Genomic DNA, 24,228 nt, shown 5'->3' on the forward strand with positions numbered 1-24,228 from the left:
AATTCAGTTTTATTGTTAAAAGTTGGAAAGGCTTGCAACGTATTATCAGGGAATAAACTGGCAGAGAATTTAATCTGTTTATTCATTAATTTCCTCTAAAGGCTTGTGAAACCGTATCTTCAGTTTTCTTATTCAAAAGAGAAGGGAATCTGAATAACTCTGCTTGCTGCAGAGTATACATAATGGTTTTGTGATATTTTTAAAATACATTGTGCCACTTTGGATATACTGTTACTACTACACATATATAACATCAACAGCCCCTGAACATTATACTGATTTTGAAATTTCTTCCCTTTGAAAATTTGTAATGAAATACATGTTAACATCATTAACATTCTGACTATGTAACAATTCTCTCAACTGTTCAATTATTTTAACCATATTATGAAAATTCCAACTTTAAGTGCTGATGTTACTTGCAAGGCAATAACCTTCTGCTTTAAATACTACCACAGAATCATAGAGTTGTTCCGGTTGGAAAAGACCTCAAACATCATCAAGTCCAAGAATACCAGTTGTCAAAATCAGCTTGGTCTTTTTACTAAGACTTCTGAGTATCCAGAATGAACACATCCAGCCTTAATTCAGCTCTAAATTATGCTTTAGTTTCTTTGGTTCTTTGGTCTGTCTTTGTTTGCTTTGCAACTGATCTTTAACTAAAATAGGTTTGGTCACACTTGCTTTCCCAACAGCTCCCAGCACACCTTATAGCGTGAAAGATTACCCTGTTCTCTCTTCTTATCTGAGTTCTGTATTCACAGTAGGTAACACGTTTAAACAATTAATGTGACTTAAAAATAAGTTACCAATAGAACAAAAAAAGCATAATGGAGTTTATGACCACAAATCCTCAAAACACTTTTTCTTCCCCACTTCAGAAAGTTGAAAGAAGCTGCTGCCTTAATTAGCAACTACTAAATGACTCATCTTTGGGTTTCCAAAATTTACTAATTGAGGAAGATTTTTAAAAATCATGGCAAGAATTGGGTAAGAAAACCTGAGAACTTGGAAAATATTGCTGTTTAGCAGCAGGAAAAAGAAAAATATTAAAGATTACCACATACACAGAAGTCTCTTACTCAGGAGAAGGAAAAAAGTAATTAAAAAAAAAAAAAAAAATCAACCCACTTAATTCTAAAAGTAAAACCAAAATTACATGAAGACAGTTTCTTTACGGAGGTGTGACAAAAAGCCAAAGGTAAGAATTGAACTGGAATGGTTAGAACAACAGAACACAGGAAATTTACATCTTATGGAATGAAGCTGAAGCTCATAGAAAGCCCATGTTCATACTTGCAAGTAAAACAAGTGACTTCAGTTAAATTTTGTGTAATTACAATTCTCTAAACCTCTGTCACTCCTCCGATTCAGAGCTTATCCTATCCTCATGTTTCAGTTTACCATGTTTCAAAGTCAATTTGTAGTTAGACATGGGGTTTTTTGCTTTTAATATTTTAAAACAGACATTCTAAATTCAAGAAGGAAAACAATAGGAGCTCTTTATCAAAATCTTAGACCATAATTTTGGAAACAGAACAAAACTTAACTGCAAACTGCACTTTCATTTCTGATTACAGCAAGATATTTGAATATTCACCACTAAGAAGCTGCACCTGAGTTTGGCATTAGAGGGGACTAAGCTTCAAAGTTAGTAGAACTCATCAAGAGAGATTCTTCTAGTTACTGGAAATCAGTCTCAATCTGAAGTATACTCTGCATTCCTTGTTGAATTATTCTATAGAAAGCAAAGAGCTATTTAAGTCTACTCTCTGAAAAATTTATTAAACTGCGGTGTGTGTAACTCAGATTTTTAAACAGGTCTTAAATGCATGACGATTTGCTAGTAAAGTGTCTTCCACAGCCTCTAGAGAGTAGCTAGCAGGTGATTTTTGCTTCTTCCTAATACAAACATCTTCACACATTCTTCTCCCAACCACAGGCAGAAAACCAAGAGCTAAAATGCACAACAGTTTGCCATCACAAGTATTATAACTGAAAAGACTGACGTGAAAAATGATCCTATGAGAAATACATTCTGTTTTTACAGAAACAGCTTTTTAAATATTGTGCAGAGATTTAAAAAAATAAAAAAAAATCTAGTTGTGCAATGCCAAGTCCACTGAATCTATATTCCCACATCTTGTCTCTGATGTCCATGGTATTTCAGTCAACCTATTCCCAAGCTACTGCCCTTTTTAAATTCCTCTGGCCCCTGGGCAAAGATGAGAGAACTCAGACAACCAAAAACTCACACTGCAAAAAAATTATTAGCTTTTAATTAGCTTATCTCCCCAAACATGTCTCACAGGTCTGACATTAGAAGAGCCAATGTCACAAGGTAACTAACCACAGCAGTTCAAATTTGTCTTAAACCACTACAGAAAAATTGGCGAAAAATCCCGTTAGTATCACAACTTTTCCTCAGTACACTGTTAATCCTTCCTTGGAGTTATTTTAATGTGAAGCTTGAATGAAGCCTATAACAGGGCATTGGCAGGCTTCTTTTCCTCTACTGTGTGCCTAGTTTCAAGACACCTGTAAGAAAGTGCATGTCTTTTAATGTTCCACCATTTGTTTGAAAGAGGCCACTGTTATCACATAAGACCTTTTAAGAAAGCCAGGCTGAAAAATAGACAGCTGACATCACTTACTACTACTTCTTATTCCTACCCTTTCAGTTTGCCAAATTAATCTTGAAACCAAGCAAAGAACACAACTTTTACTACAATTCAGCAACAAACATGTTTTCAAGTATCACTGATGGACCACAACTCAAGCAAAAAATATGCTTGCAATGCTTGAAAAAATTACTACTAAAGGCAAAGGATGAAGAAAAAAAATACAACTTACTGAAAGAAGCTTCCATGCAATCGGACGAACCCTTTTGGGAATGCCAGACCAACTCAATTTCCGTAATTCTTCTATTAAAAGAGAAGCATTTCATGAGAATAAAGACAACTACTATCCATTAAAATAAGCATAAGTGCAAAGTTGTTTACAACAGTAATCATGTCTCCTTACAAAGTCCAATGAAATCAGAATTTTATGACAATTCTAACGAATTACTAGAACACTGGATAACAACTATCCATAGGGATATCTATGATAACAGGTTCTGAGATTGCTAAGGTAATTTTATGGAGTATTTATCATAATTACTTTTTACATTACACCTTTGATTAGAATGAAAAAATATTCATTGTTATTGTTTAACAACTTTACACAGATCCTAATTAAAAGTTAGATTTGAAGCTGGAAAAAGAATGATACTTTGTCTGAAATCTGTAATTTACTCTCATTCCATATTCTCATTCCCCATGTTGTACTCCTTTCTCTTGAAAACCATTTGTCAGATATAATATCCAGCTAAACCAGTCTGTGGGACTTCACATACTGATCGTGAAAATAGTTCATCATGTGGAAAACACTTATAGAAAATTCACAAAAAATGTGAAAACAAAATATGCTTAAGAGTTTCCCTAAGAAACCATGGTTTTATGATATATCTACTAGTTCTTTCTCTTCTTACTATTTACTAGAAAAACTATGGGTTAAAATTGCACGAGTGCAAATTATAAACCTGCAAAAGAATACAGAACAGCAAAATTCTACATTATATATATATATATGTATATACAATGTGTATGCATATATTGGTCAGGGCAATCCTAGATATCAATACAGGCTGGGGGATGATGAAATTGAGAGCAGTCCTGCAAAAAAGGACTTGGGGTTCCTGGAAGATGAGAAGCTGAATGTTAGCCAACTATGAGCAACAGCAGAAGTGCAGAAGGTCAATCATATCCTGGGCTGCATCAAGAGAGGTGAATTTGCAGCTTTACTCTGCTCTGGTGAGACATCTCCTGGAGTACTGCATCCAGCTGCAGAGCCCTCAACACAGGAAAAGCATGGACCTGATGGAGCGGGTCCAGAGGAGAGTCACAAAAAAGATTCAGGGGGCTGGAACACCTCCCCTATGAGGACAGGCAGAGGGAGCTGGGGGTGTTCAGCCTGGAGAAGAGAAAGCTCAGGGGAGACCTTATAGTGGCCAATCTCTACTACTCTGTGGTAATCTCAAAGACTGATGTTCTCTCGCTTGCTGATACCAAGCTGTAGCATATCTAACTATAGCTTTTTTCATCACAGATGTTTTAAAATTAGTATGTAACAGTGTGTATTGGAAAACAATTGCAAATGGTCCACGTTGATCACTCTTCTATAATCTAAAGCCTGTAACAAAAAACTGGCATCAGAAAAACAAAATTTTATTCAGTTTCACAAAGACAAGGTACTGTAGAAGATCAGTGTATCAGCAAAATGCATGAAAAACACAGGAATCATAAAAACAAGAATATATGCTTTAATGCAGTTATTCTTAATGCTATGCCACTTCCCAAGAGCTTGGGCTGTTTTCTATTAATTCATAGCCACTCACTTATAAATACTCTTTACAAAAAAGCCATGCTTTGCCATGACACACACAAAGGCTGGAATACAGAACACAGATGTACAGAAGCCAGCTTCAGTAAGGAGACTTTCACAGAACAGCAGATGGACAATACTGAAGTGAAAAACCAGAATAGGATGGAGGTTTTTTGGTTATTTTTTTAACATTAGGAAAATATGAACTTTCCTTTTATGTTCAGGACCAAGCACAGACAGCCTTGACAAAGAATTTAAATTATGGCACTATTCCAAATGAAACCTCCACATCTAGGCTAATTACAAACAACTCCTTGTAGGACTCAATGAAATAAGGAGTCATTCTTTGAAAATTAAAGAGAAAGGAAGAATAGTGTTTTATTCCAGCTAGTTTCAAGAGAAATCAGTTTTCATTGCTGACAACATACTGCAATGAAAATACATTTACTTCAATTAGAGGTAGCTTAGGCTGTTACATAATTCCAAACAATAATGTACATACCTTATGCAACTGAGTTTCAAAGGTCAGTTCTTTCTGAAAAAAATATCTCAGCACTGAGCATGGAAGTACAAATGCACACCAAGGACAAAACATTTTTGTTTTCCAATACTTATTAGAAATGGATCCTCTAATTCTCCATAATGTAGTATTTGGGCGTGAATACATCCCTACATTCTTCCATGCTGAACACAAATTATATCATCATTTCCAGCCCCCTACCCAGGGCTTTATGGGCTGTCTTATACCCGGATTGTGTACTAGGCATCTTTGGTAACATTCCTTCTCCCAACATGTTTGAGAAAAAGCATTAAATGCTATTTTTTACACCTTTTGCAAGTTGCTTCTCAAATTCTTCTAGAAATTCTTCCACGCCTTTAGCCTCACAGAACAAGTACCTCTATCACCATTAACACCTAAGCATTCTACCCTTACTTCAGGTCATCTTTGGAACAGATCAGAAGAATATAAAAGAACCTACAAAGAACTGTTCTGCAGTTGATGGTGTACAGAGAAAGCATCCAGTGGTCAAAATAAGGAGTCTAGGTGAAGGCTATATTTAATTCTGGAAATATTTTAATTCACTTGTTGTTGTTAATAATTAATGCAAAGAATGAATACAATATCCAATTTACTTGCTATTACTTCTTTTAGGTGAACATCACTGGAGCAGCTATCCAAATGAAATCAAAACAGAGGAAAACAGAATAATTTTTTAGTTACTGATTTCCTCTATATTTATTTCAATAATTGTTTACACAGAAGTAGGAATGGCTAATATTTTACACAAGAAAAAAAGGCTGCATTTTAATTTTCCTTCCAAAGAAATGATCAGCTGAACTTCACATCTTTGTTACACCACTTTCATTCACAACAGTGTTTTGGCTAAGCTGTATTCCATCACAATAGTTCTAAAGAAAAAAACTTACATTTAAGGTTTTGTTGCTTGTTGGGGTGGGGTTTTTTGAGGATTTATTTTGTTTGGGTTTGATTTTTTTAAATCTACTTTTTCTAATATCCACAGCACTTCCACACATGGACATGTCTTTTTTCCCCAAATCAGTCCTTGGCTATAGAAGTGGTTTTGATTTCCATTTTAATAAAGTCCAACAGGAAAGAATTAGGTTAGCGGCAAATGAAGAACAATTCGGTACAAAAACTCCAACCACACAGTAAGTTGATTATTTTCTATTGCATAGAATGTAGCACTACAGAAGTACTGGTGTGAAGGTTTCCAACTTGTAAATCATTGCCTTGTAAAAGCCTATTTGACTATATGTCTACCCCATACTTTTTACCTTTAAATGTAACACTTTAAATAAAGGCATGAGGAGAAATCAATGCTCAGCCAAGATTTTAAAAGTACCAAGGAAAAATACTTGTACCTTGAAACTTATCCTCTAATTAACCATTCTAACTATTCCAAAATTAAAGGGTACTTTCTGAAACAACACTTTGAACACTAATTGCTATTCTGTCCTTCAGTTCTCATTATTTTACATAATTATGTGACAATAAGTATCAAATATTTATAAATACTTATCAATTAGGCCAAAAAAATATCCCCATCTGCTAGCACTAGCCAACTGTGACTTCTGCTTAGAAGAGAGGTAGAGAGCTTTTTTTTTTTGACCCCCCCCCCGCCCAGAAACACTGGGTTAGAATATCTTATGAAGGGGAAATGCAATATGTAAATTATTCAAATTGACATAATTGATATATTTCTGGAAAATTTTGTTTTATCTGGTTTACTACAACACAGTCAGAGATACATTTCTTGCCTCTGAAAAGTTTGTTTTAGAATAACTGCTTTAAATCTTAAAGAAGTAAAAGGATACTGTCCTAAATGTACTGATTCTTCGTATGCTACAAATATTTCACAAGGCATTCTACAAAGAGAACATGCCAATACCTTACCAGCTTTCTAGCTCCATGAGCTACTACCCATTACACCTAGAACACAGGAGGGAAACAACCAAGTTTACAAATAGTTTTCTCGGAACTACAAGCTCATCGTTCTATTAGTTACAAACAAATAAAAAAAAGTCAAGAGTTTAAAATTTCTCTGCATGTATAATTCATTATTGATACAGCTGTTTTTTCATTGAGATTACTGTAAATGGCTACATGAAGTACAGGTCTGCATGAACAACTGCACGATAGATATGATAAACTACATTTACATGTTTTATGATCCTATCATGTAAATTTCTTGCATAATTTACCTTTACAAAGCTGGAAAATTCTTTCAAGAATATAGATCCACAGAACTGCAGCTCCCCCAGCAGCATGTCATAAATACAGACAGTACGTATAGAAAATAATTCTAATAGCAGAGCTTGTTATTACTATAGCAACCACAGCAACTGATTTCCAAAATGAATAATGGCTCTGTTAGGCACTTCATTAATTTTATTTTTATTTTTTTAAGCAAACACTGTTACATTGAGAAGATTAAGGGAATAGAGTTGTTCTGAATACAGGATATAAAGAAAACAAGAAATAAAATCCAATCCAATGCAGTAAATACAAGGTAAGATTCTTTTTAGGCACATTCTAGCAAAGAGCAGAAAAGTACGTTTGGTCCACTAGTTCATGTGGAAAGCCAGAGAAGCAGAAGCAGTTGGTGTGAGAAGATGAGAGAAAACAAGTGAACAGAAGATTATGAAAACTAAGGCAAAAGGAAGATTAATAAGACCACTAAAAGAATTGCAACAAGCAAAGTCAAAAGAAACTATGAAAATAAGTAATGAAGAACGGCTATGCCAGGAGAAGATTTTCAACGGCATTATAGTTTTTCCTCTGTCTCCTACAACATTCAATTTCTGTGCATCATCAATTTTTTTTATATTAAAGCAGTTCAAACAGTCTACGAAACTTTCCAAGGAGAACTAGGGTCTCTATACAGAAATGGAGAAAACAGAAAATGCCACTTACACTACCAGTTAAAGACGACATTTTCCCCCACTTATTTAGAAACAGCAGACCATACTTATTTCTCCTGCTTGAGAAGATGCAATTTTGCAATCACAAGAAAGATTCAGTTTTCAAGTGAACACCCAAATAATAATTATTTAAACAATGACAGCCATGTTCCATCCCCCCATACTTTTTTTCCCCCCTTCTTTTTAAAAAAAATATTCCTATATATTTGGAACAATTAATCAAGTACAAAAGTAATACTACTGGAATATCTGTATTTTAAAAAACCCCAAAAACTAATTTACCACTGGTCCTTTAGAGTGAAACTATAGTACAAGGAAGTCACAACTAAAATAACTGGAATAGTTACAGGTCTAAATTACTGAGCCATAACAGTCATAACTATTCACAAGAGCTAGTCCTAGAGAGCTTCACCTGTTAACAAAAATAATCAAAACCAGAAGTACCTACAATGTACATTTATTTACCACATAAAAAAACCAAAGACTTCCTTTATTTTTATAATTTCCCTCAATATCTTTGTCTTACAAAGAAAGCTGATGACAAATTTCATAGTGTACAGAAGAGGATCCTAATCAGACAAAGAATTTCACAGGGAATTCACCATTCATGAACTACAGTTTTTCTCTTAGATCACTTCCTCCATGTGCCTTTCAAGTTGAGCTTGGGAAAGGCAAACAAAAAAAGACAACATGCAATCTTGCAAAATTGAGTCAGTCATCCAAAATAGTTCACAGATTGTCTTTCAACTACTTCTGTTCATTTTAATATAGTGACTCCATGCCACTTTCAGACATCAAGTATTTCATAGAATCATAGAATCAACAAGGTTGGAAAAGACGTCAAGGATCATCAAGTCCAACTGGTCACCCAAGACCTCATGACTAACTAAACCATGGCACCAAGTGCCACATCTAATTCCCGCTTGAACTCCTCCAGGGATAGTGACTCCACGACCTCCCTGAGCAGCCCATTCCAATGGCCAACAACTCTCTCTGAAGAACTTTCTCCTCACCTCAAGCCTAAACTTCCCCTGGCGCAGCTTGATACTGTGTCCTCTTGTTCTGCTGCTGGTTGCCTGGGAGAAGAGACCAAACCCCTCCCGGCTACAACCTCCCTTCAGGTAGTTGTAAAGAACAATAACGTCTCCTCTGAGTCTCCTCTTCTCCAAGATAAACAATCCCAGCTCCCTCAGCCTCTCCTCATAGGGTTTGTGCTCGATACCTCTCACCAGCCTCATTGCCCTTCTCTGGACACGTTCAAGAGTATCAATATCCTTCTTAAACTGAGGAGCCCAGAACTAGACATGGTAGTCAAGGTGTGGCCTAACCAGTGCAGTACACAATGACTTCCCTGCTCCTGCTGGCCACACTATTTCTGATGCAGGCCAGGATGCTGTTGGCCTTCTTGGCCACCTGGGCACACTGCTGGCTCATGTTCGGCCAGCTATCAACCAGCACCCCCAGGTCCCTTTCTGCCTGACCACTCTCCAGCCACTCTGACCCCAGCCTGTAGTACTGCATGGGGTTGTTGTGACCAAAGTGCAGCACCTGGCACTTGGACTTGTTGAATGCCATCATGTTGGACTCTGCCCATCTGTCCAGCCTGTCAGGGTCCCTCTGGAAAGCCCTTCTACCCTCTAACAGATCAACACCTGCTCCCAATTTGGTGTCATCTGCAAATTCACTGATTCAATCCCCTCATCCAGATCATCAATAAAGATATTGAACAGGATGGGGGCCAGCACTGATCCCTGTGGGACACCACTGATGACTGGCCTCCAGCTGGATGCAGCACCATTCACCACCACAGGGCAGCCCTCCAGTCCCTTACCCAGCACAGAGTGCTGCTGTCTAAGCCACAGGCTGACAGCTTGACCAGGAGATTGCTGGGGGGGATGGTATCAAAGGCCTTGCTGAAGTCCATTTAGACTACATCCACAGCCTTTCCCACATCCCTCTGAATCACAGACGAGACCTAATGATTTTTGAGCACCTGATAACAAATCAATACAATAAGACATATACAGTCTCCTAAAAATTCTGCTGAAACTTGAACTGACATGAAAAAACATCTTTCAATTAATGAATTTTGCCATTTGTGGCACAGTGCTGTCAAGTCTTTTTTTTTTTTTTCCACCCCATTGATCAGTTAGTGGTAATTACCAAGGCAATTTTCTATACAAGGCAATATCTATACAGGAACTTGGATGATTTTTAGAAAATTTTTTTTCTTATATAATTTTAACAATAAGGCCTCCACATCAGCTGAATTTACAGTTCTATTCCAATACCCTGCACCCAATCTCATCTGGAAACAGATTAAGTACAGAACTCCATTCTTGCTCAAAGAAACCCTCTGCCATAAGTATAATGTGGGAGTTTTAAAGACTATGCTAAGACTACTGAATGATGTTCAGATCAATGGATTTTGAATGCTCTCTGTGGCGTTCACCACAAAAAGAAGTTATTTTACTATCTGTGCCAGGCAGCTACCAGCGATATTAATAAAAATTTGATTCTCAGTTTATAGGCAAGTATTTCCTGAAAGAATTGGAACAGAGTCTCTTCTAAGAAGTTCACAGTGTTCCCTATCCATTCATTATGCAAATCATACTTGAATAGCAAGGTTCCTGACCAAAAAGGGTAAAAATTCAGGGTACAGGGCCCTTTAACAGAACTGAGAAAAGAGGAAAATTATTTTGTTTGTTAATGGGGTCTGCATCTGTTCAGCTTTAGTCTTCCTCTCCCTTACCCCCTCCCAATAAAAACTTAATTCAGTGATGGCATTTGGAACTCAGAATAGGAAGGAATCCTTGCTCAAGTCAAAACTAATAAATCCTTGCTAAAAGAAAACAATAGAAATCTGTATTTTTCCCACTTTTTTCTACAACATTCTTGCCACTAATTGGAGAGATATGGTTTTGATGATTAGACAGAATTGGCTGATTGTCCATGTCCAAGAGTCAATGGCTCAATTCCAAATGGAAATCAGTAACAAGGTGTTCTTCAAGAGTCCATAATATGTCAAATACTATTTAATAACTTCATCAGTAACATGGACAGCAGGTTCAACTGCACCCTCAGTGAGTCTGCAGATGAGGCCAAGCTGAGCACTAAAGTTGATTCAATAGAGGGAAGTAATGTCATCCAGATGGACCTTGATAGGCTTGAAGACAGGGCCCACACAAACCTCGAAGTTTAACAATGCCAAGTATAAAGTCCTGAACCTGTGTCAGTACAATCACTAGTATCAGCACAGGTTAAGGGGCAAGTGGATTGAGAGCAGTCCCAATTAAATTATTTTAATTGGTATTTTATACCCCTATTTCATAGTGTCCAAAGGAGAACCTGAAAAGACTAAAAAACAAACCACACCACAAAACAAAACACAACACCAAACCAAACAAAAAGTCACAACACTGACACTAAACACAAAACACTGAAAACCTGAGATGAGAGTGAAAAGGGAAAAAAAGTTTACTAAAGAATAATAAAATAAAGACTTGTCCCATACAAACTAGTTAAAAACATCACTTAGTATGTAGTGCAATGACTATTACGTCCAGGTATCTTCACAAAGGAGAAATACATCCTTCAAAGACAAACTAGGTGAAACATCTCCAGAGAGGGAGACTCCACACACACCCCCCAGGCAGCCTGTTCCAGTGTTCCATAAACTTCACAGTGAAAAAATTTTTCCTCGTGTTTACGTTAAGCTTCCTATGCCTCAAAAATGATACTTTAAGTTACTGCAACAATCCATGTGGCCACTGTGATGTGAAAAATGAGAGACATCTATTAAGTTTTCATTTTAAATATAATTTCTTGAGATTCACCCTAGAATTTTTTTATTACAGTACACAGCGGCAACCAGCTATTGTCATGAAATAATCTGAGACGACACCATTTGGAATTCCTGTAAAAGTATAAAAATAATTTTTGCCACCCAATTTTTGTAGGAGAAAGGTTGTTTTTGGATAGCTTTGGAATGGCTACATTTAGTCTCTGACTTGGAAAAGAATGTAAACATATTGTAACTGAAGGGAGAAACTGGGCAGAATTTTGTTGGATGTGTTAGAATATTATTTTGTTATTTTAACCTCCTGTATGCCTTTCTTACACGCACACCAGTAGAAAATAACCAATTAAGATATGACACATGTGCCTTCTGACAGAGTATATAACTTTGCTGTATAACATAATAAACTACTTTGCCTGCTAACATCTTGGCCTGGAAGCTGCGATCTAGGGTGATCAGACACCTACACCCATACTACAACAAATTTTACTCAAAGTTCATCTATTCTTTTATACATTCCGTTTATTCACACCAAATGACAGCCAACAGTAAACATGTTTCTGACATCCAACTATATATTCATTAGTTATGTGTGTGTAAAGAAGCAGAAAATTAGTTGACTGGAAGATAAAGAGGGAGTTAAGGAAATGCTTCAACGGGTTATCCTTTAAATTGAAATTACAAAACGCATCATACATCTGCTATGCAGAAGTTACAAGCATGAGATGACCTGTTTGTTGTTTTAAGTCAGTCTATCAACATAGTTTGCTTACATTAGATTTACACAGTAGACATTTCCCTAACCATTGTACAAGGCTACTTAAATACAGAAGCTTAACAAATTTAATAGAATTAAATGCAAATTTGAAACCAAGTAGACATAGTACTGTTCCTCTTCAATATGTAAACAGTGGTCTGTTGAAGGAAGGAGAATTTTTTTTCTGAAACGCTTTACCTAAGCTGCTTTGCCAAAGTGTCATTGCTCCATTTTTGTTAAAGCAACCAATTGTTTGCCAAAGATTCTGCTAATGGAGAGTCCATTTTCATTCAGTAATGCCAAGGACAATTACAAGGAAAGGCAAGGCCTGAAGTAAATCTACATCAAATTGACTGCAAGGCAAGCATAAGCACAGGTTGACTGCACAAAACAATTCATGTGAATTTTTCTCCCTAAATTAACTGGCATATGCAGTACCAAGAATGGGAAGCTACACAGACACACAGGCCCTACAGTCTAATCTGCAGATGCCTACTGAGTACAGTTTTACTGCTGCCTTCAGTTCTATACTGTTTCCTGAATTTGCACCTGCTATACCTCAACATCAGCTAATTAACAAGGGTCAGACAAGTCTCTAATCAAAACTGGTTCTTACAACAGCCTACTCCTACCCACCCACATTCCTTGCCGTAACATGCTTCAGGTTATTTAGTGCTTTCATTACATAATTTTAGTTTCACGAGATTATTTTACCATTCTTTCCATTATATTAGTACTTGAAGGTATATTATCAGGGTTCTTGAATACCTCTCTCCTGCAACACAAATCATAAACCCAGAAGTAGCATTCCTATGTGTACTGGGGTGTTTTTTTCGTTGTTTGGGTTTTTTGTTGTTTGTTTGGGTTTTTTCATACAGCTAACTACTCTTGACATGCAATTCACATTATACTTCCTCCATTTATAACAGAGGTAATAACAGCATAGCAATAATAAAACAGAAGTGCCAAATGGAAATAAGGCACATTATTTGCATCTGTTTACCATGAAAACAAAAAATGCCTGCAGGATAGCGCAGTCAAGTGGTTAGGAGGGCTTAAGGGAAGACTCATAACAACTACAAAGGGCAATTATAAATTACAAGAGTGAGATCAGCCCTATGAAATATTAAAAATTAGTCAAGAACACTTTTAAGCTATACAAATAACTCTTATTTATAAATGAACAGTCTAAGTAACCTAAAAGAATTAATTCTTTTATATTCTGAAAATTCCAGGATTATTCTTTTTCCTTCCTTTCCTGTGCTCTCCAACTGTGCCAAGCTCTAATAACTATTTACTTATTGAAGGGTCTTCTGGATAAAACTGTACACAAAAATTTGAGAGTGACTCTGTCATTACATTTATGCAATATTTACTGGTGGATTCATATCTTAATTGCAGTCTATGCCTAGTATATTATTTTGCTCAGTGTATAATTTGATGGGATTGATAGAACCTACCTATTTTCAAAATGTCACAATATACAGCCTATGAAGCAAACTCAACCCTGAAATCTATTAATGGCCTTCAATGGTTACATAATCATCACTTCCAAATTGATATGCATAATTCATCTTCTTGGGTTTTTCTTGTGAAAGAACATATGCAACTGTGCCTAATAAATTTTCAAGGTCATTTGTATTACTTTGTGTTCTTGGCCTACGTTGATTTCTCACATTATGCTAAGAGAGTTAAAAATGCATATGGCATTGTTTCAGTTTCAACAAATACAAAAATGAGTTAATTTGTGAAAGACCTTATGAAATGTCAAATAATCTTTCAACAATATACAAAACTTGATCAAGAAAGTAAATTCAACAAAAATACTTTAATTCCACCATTACTACCTCCAAACAAAACATAACTACACATGGAAATAGAAATACTTAGTGGACTATCTCAAGAGACAAATGCTCACTAATTCAATTCATCATGACAAACAAAACCCAGCTGTCCATGGATCTAACCAAAAAACCCAAAAACCATGACTCACACGAAGTACAAGATCACAGACAGAGAATAAGCCAGCTACAATGGCATAGTTACCTGTCCCTTCATTAGTACAATTGTTAGCTTGGAACCTGCTACCTAGTTCTGCCTTAGTCCACTTTCAAGTATTACTCTTAATTTTTTTTAAAAATTAAGAATTGAAGTCTACAAACAGAAAACAAAGAAAACCAAAACAACCACCACACAGGCCCTGCAAGTTTCCCAGGCTACTACTGACACTATAAATCAAGGATCTTTGTTAACTATAATCTTCATTGTAACATGGAACTAAATGAAACCTCTCCTAAAAACGCTCACACTCATATTGTGATGACTTGTACATATGGCACGTATGCATACATGCACTGTCCCTAACACATATAATGTATTCTTACTAACATGATCATGTATGATCTAGTACTAACTACTCTATGATCATCTTTGCCTGTCATCAATAAAGACTTTATTTGTTTCACTAAGAAAATCATGCATTATTCATGGACATATTGGGAAATACATACTGAATATATCCCAAATACAAAAGTCAAAAAAAACCCTACACTTTAAAAGCTAACTCACACAACTTCCAATTTTGTACTCATTACAGTTTGTACAGCAAGGGGAAGAACAGGCTTCCTATAAATAGACAGAGAAAAGGCATATAGTGATTTTTCAAAAAAAGGATGAGAGGTTTAGATATTTTTCACACTTCAATAATAAGAGCAACATACTCCGATTTCATATTCCTCTATACATTTCTGTGTGAGATGTAGGAAATTCCATAGGGAAAAACACAAATCCAATTTAAGTAACATTGGCTAAACTTTCACCACAGTTAAGCTAACTGCACTCCTAAGAAGAGTGGAAATTTTCTTTCACTGTCCAAGTAATTTACTTTCATGTCCAAATCTGATCTACTCAGAAAGTATTCCCATCTAATAAGACAGCAAAAAGTGAAAAGGATAAGATTAAATTAAAACTTTGTTACAGAAGGCTACAAGGTCAGAGGGAAGACAAAGATTTCTACCATTACCACGCTCTTCAAAGTTTAGAGTCACTCAAAATCACATAGGTCATAACATGCAGGGAGCAAAGTCATGAGTGATTATCATTTTCAAGGTTCTACAAGAGATGTAATTTCTTTTAACACCTTAGAGTTTATTCACAATTGTATTTTTAAATAATGTTCTGTAACTTACTGAAGTGTTATGTCTTACCTAGTTAGCAAAGTAGGATTATGGAAGTAATGCTAGACACAGCACAAAGAAAAGGAAGGGGTCATGAAAGAAAACAAACACAAATTGGACTATATTATATTGAAGAAGTCTCAAAACTACAGGGCAGGAAAGTGTCAATTCAAGAAACTGCATGTTTGCAGTTCTACTTCCTTACATAAGTTTCCTGTACCATTCCAGAATGGTCATTTTCTTTATTAACTATTTTGATATACGCTCCTATTTCTAAGTGGCCACTAAAGTTCTCCACATGCAGTATATTTCAACTTACTTCAGATTTTCATGTGGGATATAAAGTCATTTGATTCTTTGATACCCTTTCAGTGCTTGTATTTACTGTTCATCAGTTAAAATCCAGCGCACAAAGGGAACAACTAAGTTATCTAACAATAGGTTTGTTTTCACATTAACGTGTCAGCATTCATAGATGAGACCCAGAACTACTACATCAGTCTATGAATTGAAGAATGCTCACTGAGTAGACAAGCAATAATGCTTCCACACCTCATCATTTTTTACATTCATATTTCTAGGCATGAGAATCATACTTACACTGCATGCTACCTCATTATCAGACATTCACACTGAACACAGCTAAGTATACTTTGCTTTTCCTCCAGAGATTAATCCAGTAAGAAGAAATAACATGAGAAAGAAAATAACAAGACGCCATCTAACACCCTACATAGTATGGCATACACAAATTGCGTATGACAAGCATAAAGATTACAAGGACTTAAATTTTATTCTGTCTTTTGCAAGATTAACAATAAATGTTCTGAGGATTAGATCCTAACCAAATCATCAAGCAGAACAGTACATCAAACAGGTAAATTCATAGTTAAAGGACAGTTTAGATGTAATTCATAGATCCCGTATCAAATACTTACCAAGATCTGTATTGGGGCCAGCAAGTAGCTGTTTAAATTTGTCTAAGCGGAATGCATCCCTTTCATTTAATGCAGTAGTAGCTGAGGTATTATATTCTGACATTCCACTCACCAAGGGAGATGTGGAAGTTTGTGGAAGGGACTGTGATCTCTGCATGGAAGAATTTTCACTAGTATCATCTGAAGGTAAGAAGAAGCATAAGTTAGCCTCAGCTATTTAGAAGGCTACTAATAATTTGAACTTAAATTGTAAATTTAAAACGGAATTATATTTTAGAAAAATGTGAACTCTAGCACAAGTTCAGACTTCAAACTACTTGGATTTAGCAGATGGAGCATTCTTCTAAACACCATTCCACAATTAAAATGGATCAATTACAGCTCATACAAACAGCAAGGCTACTGGACTTCAAAAACCTCTGTGCTAGTGAAAGCTGTTTCTATCTCCTCACCATGCAAAACAATAACAAAACAAACTAAAACAAAAAAAGGAAATCACTGATAATTGCAATTGGTTGCTTCAATGTTTACACATAAAATACAGAGCAGGCCACCTCAGGTGAATTTCCAAGTCCACATGCATGGTTTTCTACACTGTTTCAATATACTTTATACAGTAGCATTTTAATAACAATTTTTCAAAATAGCAGGAATACTGTTAATTGTGTACATCTAGGTGTAGCTAACTTAAAACACATTCAATAACTGAACTTCCAAAACTGAGGATGTATTAAAACTGAAAACAAGAGTTTAATTATTCTTCTTTCACCCATGTATTTTTCACACACACTACAGTTTAGAATGGCATCTCCCTCAAATCAATATTTTACTAATATTTTCCTGTAGTATTAAGGAAAGGTAGGGAAGGAGTTAATGCATTAAAGGGCAAATACTATAGCTCTCCACATTTGATTTTCACTACCTTTCTCATTTTTTTCATTTTTAACATACCTGATGAACTTCTTGTATGACCTTCACTGACTGATTTGACAAGCCTATTATCACCACAGACAATCGACATCAGCTCTGCAGATTCTGCTTGTTTTTCTTCCTCTAGATGTTCTTCCTGAAATTTATGCTGTTCTTGTAGTTTGCTGTGATTCTGAATTACTTTGTGAGCAGTTTCCATGACCACTTCCGTATTTAAGTTTTCAGCAGCTATTGCTAAGAGTTCGTCATCATCATCCCCAAGATCCCAAGCATCACTTGTGTTACTTTCAAATTCTTGGAAAGTGCTAACTTTCTTTAGTTTCACTGGAGTACTAGGTGGCTTTGAACCTGGTTTTATCAAGCTGTTCAAAAATAAATAAACAATATTTAGAGAACTGGTAATAGAGGAAGCAAAACACTGTGGATAGGGTAAAAAGCCAAAAGTTCATGCTTAATCTAGGTAGCAAACATTATCTCCCTCCAGTCATGTTACAGCTGTATCTATTCATGACAACATACAGCTGAATATGTCCAGGAACAAAGGCAAGTAAGTACAGACAGGACACATTTCATTTTTCTTCCTTCATGAGCTTCAGTAGAGATTTCAGGCCTTTCAGAGCAATTACTGCATAACAGCACAGAAGTAATAATCAAGTCATCAAGGTCTACTCCTAAGCAATCACATAATACAATCACTGTCATAAACTAATCAAGTCTCATTTCAAAACTCATTAAACCTGTCTCTCCTTCCCATTCGAACACTCCAGTACACACGCAGTTCAGAACTTTGCTCCCTCATAGGCAGAATATTTCCTCTAGTTAGTTACACATACGCTGATGTCTCCTGCATTTTGTCACTCCATCAGCGCACAGTATGACAGAGATGAACCAAGTATTCCCTGCTAGCTTGGCACTTGTTCTCACTTACAGCAATACAATCACATCTCCCTTCATATTTCAGCTAAATAATGCATAAAGTTGAGAGAGTGTACGAGTCTGATCTAAAAAAAACCCAAGGAATTAATGCCACTAACTTAATTGCTGTTTCTGACCATCCCTGTCTTTCCACCTCTGAGTTTATTATTTATTTATTCATTCTTCTGTTAAGAAAAGGCAGCAAGAATTGGAAATATGCAAAACTTCTCCTGCAGTCTTCATACAATGTCAGTAATGCTTTTCTTATGCTACAGGGGACATCCTTCTTAACAGGTATTGCTACACCAACGCATTCACCCAACTTGTCATGGTCTAAAACAGCAAGGAGTGTCTCCTCTTCTGCATCATTTCAAGCAAGAAGCTTCTAGTTTGTGTTTCTGGGTCTCTTTAGAACTCCACATTTCACACCAATTAATCCCATTGCTTTTTGTTCAGTCTTCAAGGCTACACACTTCAAATAACTAAAACTCTATAATCTGAACATTAACTGGGATATGTTTACTACTTCTGTAATTTCAACCTAGCCCTTGGAAAAATCCATTAGAAAGGATACCTCCTTCCAAGACAATACTCCTCCCTCTAAAATTTCAACTCACAAGCAAAATCCCCACCCTTGCCTCAAACTGACATACACCACAATCTCTTTTCTCTTACAGACAAATAAAGCAGAAAGAAGCATGCAAGAAAGCAACTTATACCTTTTTAAGCTTCGTTTGCTCAATTAAGATTAGCATTTACAATACAATTTCCAACTTATACAGCACTGCACAGTTAATAATAAACATAGATTGCCAATTTTTAAGAACTGAATAGCTGATTAGCTGCTCCCAACATGGTAAACATCAGAAAGTCATGAAAAAAAGAGAAGTTAGAGCAGAGAAGTCAAGAGTGACAAAATCTGAAAAAGGAAGGTTAACCAAATACCCTGGAATATTTAAATATTAAGGTAACTTACATTCCATGTAATAATGGATCAAAAGGCGGATGCTGAGCTCCATAGACATGTTGAATACTAAAGGAAAAGAAAGAGAGTCACCGCAACATTTGGGAGTTTTCTGTCTATCAAATAAATAGTGAATAATAAACAGAACTGAAACATTCCAACACTTTTTCCATTTCAAAGAACTCTACATACCACTAAAACTTACTGAAGATCAGATTGAAGTACATACTAAAATATAATTTAATAAAAAATTATATTTTGGTAGGAGCTCTTTTTAAGGCCTAGGCTAACTTCTTTTTGTCTGACCAAGAATTAAAATAGGCAAAAAAGTTAACTCCACAATAAAAATCTGTGCTGCTTTTAATCATTTCCTTTTCCTGATTTACAATTTCTTCAGTTCTCTTGCAAAAAAAAAAAAAAAAAAAAAAAAAAAATCTCAAATAAATTACTGTAAAGATTTAATCTTGTATGGCACACAAATTCCAACTAATCTATTCTTAACCATTACTTTAAGACTCATAAATCTAAAGGAATGTGCAAAAGATGGTATGTCAAATAATGAAAGCTATACTTTGCAATAAGTAAGCTTCTAAAGACAGATTTCTTTTCTCATAACAAAACACTATGTTATGGTGTAAATAAAGCTCTCTACATAATAGAGGTTCATTTCCTTCCAGTTTTCAGCTGTAAAATCATTTTATAAGTAAAATGACTCCACAGAAGATATCAAAATTTACACATGGCTTCATAATAAAATTATTACCACAAAACTCTGAGATTGTAAGAGGAGCAAATCATAGGCAACCTTACTATTTACCTAGACCTCTACTAAAAACCTCATAAAAAGACGCAAGCATGCCCTCCTGACAAATCAAAACCAATCTCCAGACAATAAACATAAGTAAATCTGATCTTAGTAAACTTGCGGCAGAAACAAGCCAAAGAGACTGCAATCATAAATTTTAAGAGATACTTAGACCTACACTACAGGGGCAGTAGTAACAATAGCAAAATTAGTCCTGGTGATGGTTTGGAGTGGTGGTTAATCAACTCTACAGATTTTCACACGATTGCACACAAATCAGTCCACAACCAGTCTTTCCACACAACTGTATACTGCTCCACAGTCAAGTCTCTGTACTCTCCTGTTCTACACTCGAGTGAAGGACAGGGGTCACTTTCCCTTTTGGCATATGCTATAGACAGAATTGAACTCTCCTTCAGACGCTCTACAAATAAATGTGACGGGAACCCACTCAAATGTAAGGCAACAGTAATCCTCTCCATGCTGCAAATATAAACAATATAACAATATGCATCAGCCTTACTAAAAGAACGTAAGAAACTGAATTACTCTTCTGTGAGAACAGTTTAGGAATGTGAACAGAGAATGTTACTCTTAAATAATCAACTGAACATGTGTTCCCAGCCTTATGTAGTGGTCAGAAAAGTTAATGTGACTTTTGGGGAACCACTGGGTCTGCTGTTCACACTTCAGGAAGGCAGTTGAGGAACTGATGATATTTTGAAATATCAGGCAGAAACTAAAATATGACTATATGCCTATAACTTCCTACAAGGTTCTTGCATAGTGTTTCAAAATATCATACTTTTTAGCAAGTCACAGAACATCCCAACTTGTTAAGAGCTACAAACACATTTTCACATTCAAGAACACACCCTCAAGAACACATTAGCCTTTTGATCATAGCATCAAGCTGAGAATACTCGTTCAGATGGCTACTTAATAACTTCTACGATGCAAGTTATATCTGACGTTCACCGAGACCACCAGCGATCTTCGACCAGAGAACTGGAGGTGCCCAGCATCTAAACTCTCAGACCACTGAGCTCCTGAGAGAGCTGAGGAACGGATGAAGCTTACACAAGCCTCCCAGGTACAAGCAATACCCCATTGGGAAGAGAACGAAACAGGACAGGCCGCGCGGCGGCAGGGGGGCTGGGCAAAATCGCTCCCCGCGTCCCGGCCCCTCCAGGCTAGAGGTACGTCCCACCGGCTTGTAGTCTAGCTACCGGCGGGACGGGCCCGCGGCCGCTGTGGGAAGACTGCCCACGGGCCCGTGCTCTCAACGGCCCCTCTCACCTGCCCGGCACCTTCGCGCCGCTCCGCTTCCAGAACTGCTTCCTGCCTCCGTCGTTCGCCATGGCAGCCGTCACCTCATCCCCTCTCCTCGCAACTTGTGGCCCCAGCCCGCTATCTCAGGCTTCACTCTCCCCCATTTCCTTCCATAGGAAAGGGACTGAGCGCTGCCATGTTGGGACCGGGAAACAACCCTTCTCCTTATTTGCCCCCCAGTGCGGCCGGAAGTTTCAGCGAATCAGAAGTGAGAGTACTGCCGAGTGGCTCAGGTTGGGCCAATCGCAGAAAAGGAGAGTTGAGCGACGGGTGGGGAGGCACTTCGCAGCAGAGTGTGCTGTGGTGGCGTCTCGGTGAGCTTCCCCTGTTGTGGAAGCAGCGTTGTCAGGAAACATTAAGTCTTGCCTCGCTTAGTTTGTCCTCTCCTCACCTCTCCTTTCCTGCTTGGCGGCGGGGCGACTGGGGGCGGGTGGGGAGGAGGAGGGGCGACGTGGTTTGGGTAAAGAGGCGGCGAAGTTACCTTCCACTGGCAGTATGCCCATGATGCTGGCAAAATCCTGAGGCTTCCATGCCTGCGAAGCCCGTTTTAGCGCTCAGTGGGTAGTCCGCGGCTTCGCAGCTCTTTCTTACAGGACAATGATTGAGGAAACTACCTAGATGTTTCACTGTCAGCGATGCAGCCAGAACCTTAGAAAGTAACAACTCGCCCCGAAGTGTGATGAACTTGTATCACGGGGTGGAGATTGGGACAACCGTTATTGGTATAGTTTATACATCCTGAACATACACAACTTCAGGACCACACCAACAAAATGAAAACAGTGGCAAAAGACTCAGAGCTCTAGCAGGAATTCATTAGTTGTAGAAAGTTTTAATTATATTATTCTTAGGTTGGTGTTTGGGATTATGATGGTGGTTATAATTGTAACAGTTTATTAAGTGTATTGGATGTGCAGTGAAGATACCTGTCAAAATGGTTTGTGTTCAATATTGGAAATTATACCCACAATGAACACCTCACTGAGACTTCACTCCCTTTTAACTTTGGAGGCATGAGGTGGCTGCGCCACCACTCCCAAGGCCAGTCAACTTGCAGCTGTGGTCATGGGATGGATTGTGGCAGGTAGGACTACTCTCCACAAATACAAGGTCCTGAGAGACCCCAAACAAAGGGCCAAGGCTTGCTAGGAGCTCATAAAGATAGGCTTGATGTCCCTCTAGAGGTTTACCGGGTTCCTTCTGGCCCAGAAGTCCTTTGGTTGCTTGGAAAAGCCATCCCTCTGACTAATAAGAATCCTCAAATATGGAAAATTAAATATTTGTATATTTGGCTGTGAGCCATGATAGTTCTGTTCATTGCTGATAAAAATTTCTTTAAGTAATACAGTTCAAACCCATTTCTGAACTTCACATTTAACTTGCTATCACAACAAAATGACAAGCAAAATCATCGGAGCATTAGTTGATCTTTCCTGAAGCTAAAAGATCTTAAGTTACTGGGGGAGCTTTAGAGGAGCCAGATCTACTTAGTATTGTAGCTTCATGAAGAAATAGGCAGTACCATTTCTCCAAAACCATTGAGCAGCCAGTTCTTTGGAACAGACACTTTTTTTCCAAAGTCATAAGAAAGAAAAACTGTCTACTTTGATTTCTTTATATTAAAAATTATATGAAATAGGGCAGACTGTAAAAGATTACTGTATGGATGACTGCATTAAGTTTTTCTTCTGAATCTATAAGTGGCTTCCCCCCCCCCCTTTTTTTTTTATTTATTTTATTTGTAATTAAAGTGCAAACCAAGATTTGGCCATGTATGGTGGTTTGGCCCTGGCTGGGGGCCAAATGCCCACCAAAGCCACTCTGTTGCTCCCCTTCTTTGATGGACAGGGGAGAGGGGAAAATGCAACAAAAGGCAGTAATAAGGTAGAAGCAATTTAATAATAATAAGCACAAGCAAAAGGCTGTGCATGGAAGCAAGAGCTAAAACAGATGTTACTTTCTGCCTCCCATCAGCGCATGGTGGTCAATCACTCCCGGGAAGCAGGGCTCTAACATGCGTAGTGGTTTCTCTGGAGGACAGAAGCCATGGAAGAATATCCCCCCCACTTCCTTCTTTCACTTAGTTCTTATATCTGAGCTGACATGATATGGCAGGGAATACCCCTTTGGCCAGCTTGGGTCAGCTGGCCCAGCTGTGTCCCCTCCCGACATCTTGCCCACCCCTCAGCATACTTTTGGGGTGGGGAAATGTTGGAAAAGCACTGTTCAGCAGTAGCCAAAACACTGGTGTGTCAACACCCAGCTACAGGACTGCAAAACACAGCACTAGGAAGATGCTGAGAGAATGAATTCCAGCTCAGCCAAACCCAATACGATTTCCACCCCTTATTCCATACCATTTGCATCATGCTCAAGCACCACACAGTTCAATACATTTTACCATCTCATTTGATATTCATACTTAAATCCCTTCTTGCTTACACTCAAGCTACATAGTTAAGCATCCCAATACCCAACACATAAGTGTATACACTTTGATCAGTATCTCAGACCTTTAATGGAAATATGTCCTTCCATTCCTCCAGATGTTACTTGGGACTATTCAGGACAGGGGAAGCCAGTTATTCTACTGTTGGGTACCAACACAAGCTTGATTTCAGCCACTGTTGCACTCCTGTTTCTTCCATAACTCCATCAGTCTGGGTCCCTCTTACCGCATCACTTCCTGCAACAGACATTTCACCTTCCAAGTTATTTTCTCTCAAGTGTTAAATCTCCTTAA

At 37.4% G+C, this 24,228-nt stretch overlaps 1 protein-coding gene across 2 annotated transcripts in view; it reads right to left on the minus strand.

The window, feature by feature from the left end:
• The window catches only part of TBC1D22A (TBC1 domain family member 22A), a 175,601-nt gene extending 153,958 nt beyond the window's left edge, over positions 1–21,643 (minus strand). For both annotated transcript variants that reach the window (XM_068166371.1, XM_068166361.1), the window contains exons 1-5: positions 21,453–21,643; positions 19,361–19,417; positions 17,491–17,831; positions 16,540–16,719; positions 2,854–2,924 (exon numbers count right to left, since the gene is read on the minus strand). In XM_068166371.1, coding sequence (XP_068022472.1) covers positions 2,854–2,924; positions 16,540–16,719; positions 17,491–17,831; positions 19,361–19,417; positions 21,453–21,514 — 711 coding nt within the window. In that variant the 5' untranslated portion in view covers positions 21,515–21,643. The remainder of the gene's footprint in view (positions 1–2,853; positions 2,925–16,539; positions 16,720–17,490; positions 17,832–19,360; positions 19,418–21,452) is intronic.
• Positions 21,644–24,228: the final 2,585 nt, after the last annotated feature.

The sequence above is a fragment of the Melanerpes formicivorus genome, unplaced genomic scaffold, assembly GCF_026170545.1.
Source record: "Melanerpes formicivorus ecotype bairdi unplaced genomic scaffold, bMelFor1.0.p_v2 SCAF_3, whole genome shotgun sequence".
Lineage (NCBI taxonomy): Eukaryota > Metazoa > Chordata > Aves > Piciformes > Picidae > Melanerpes > Melanerpes formicivorus.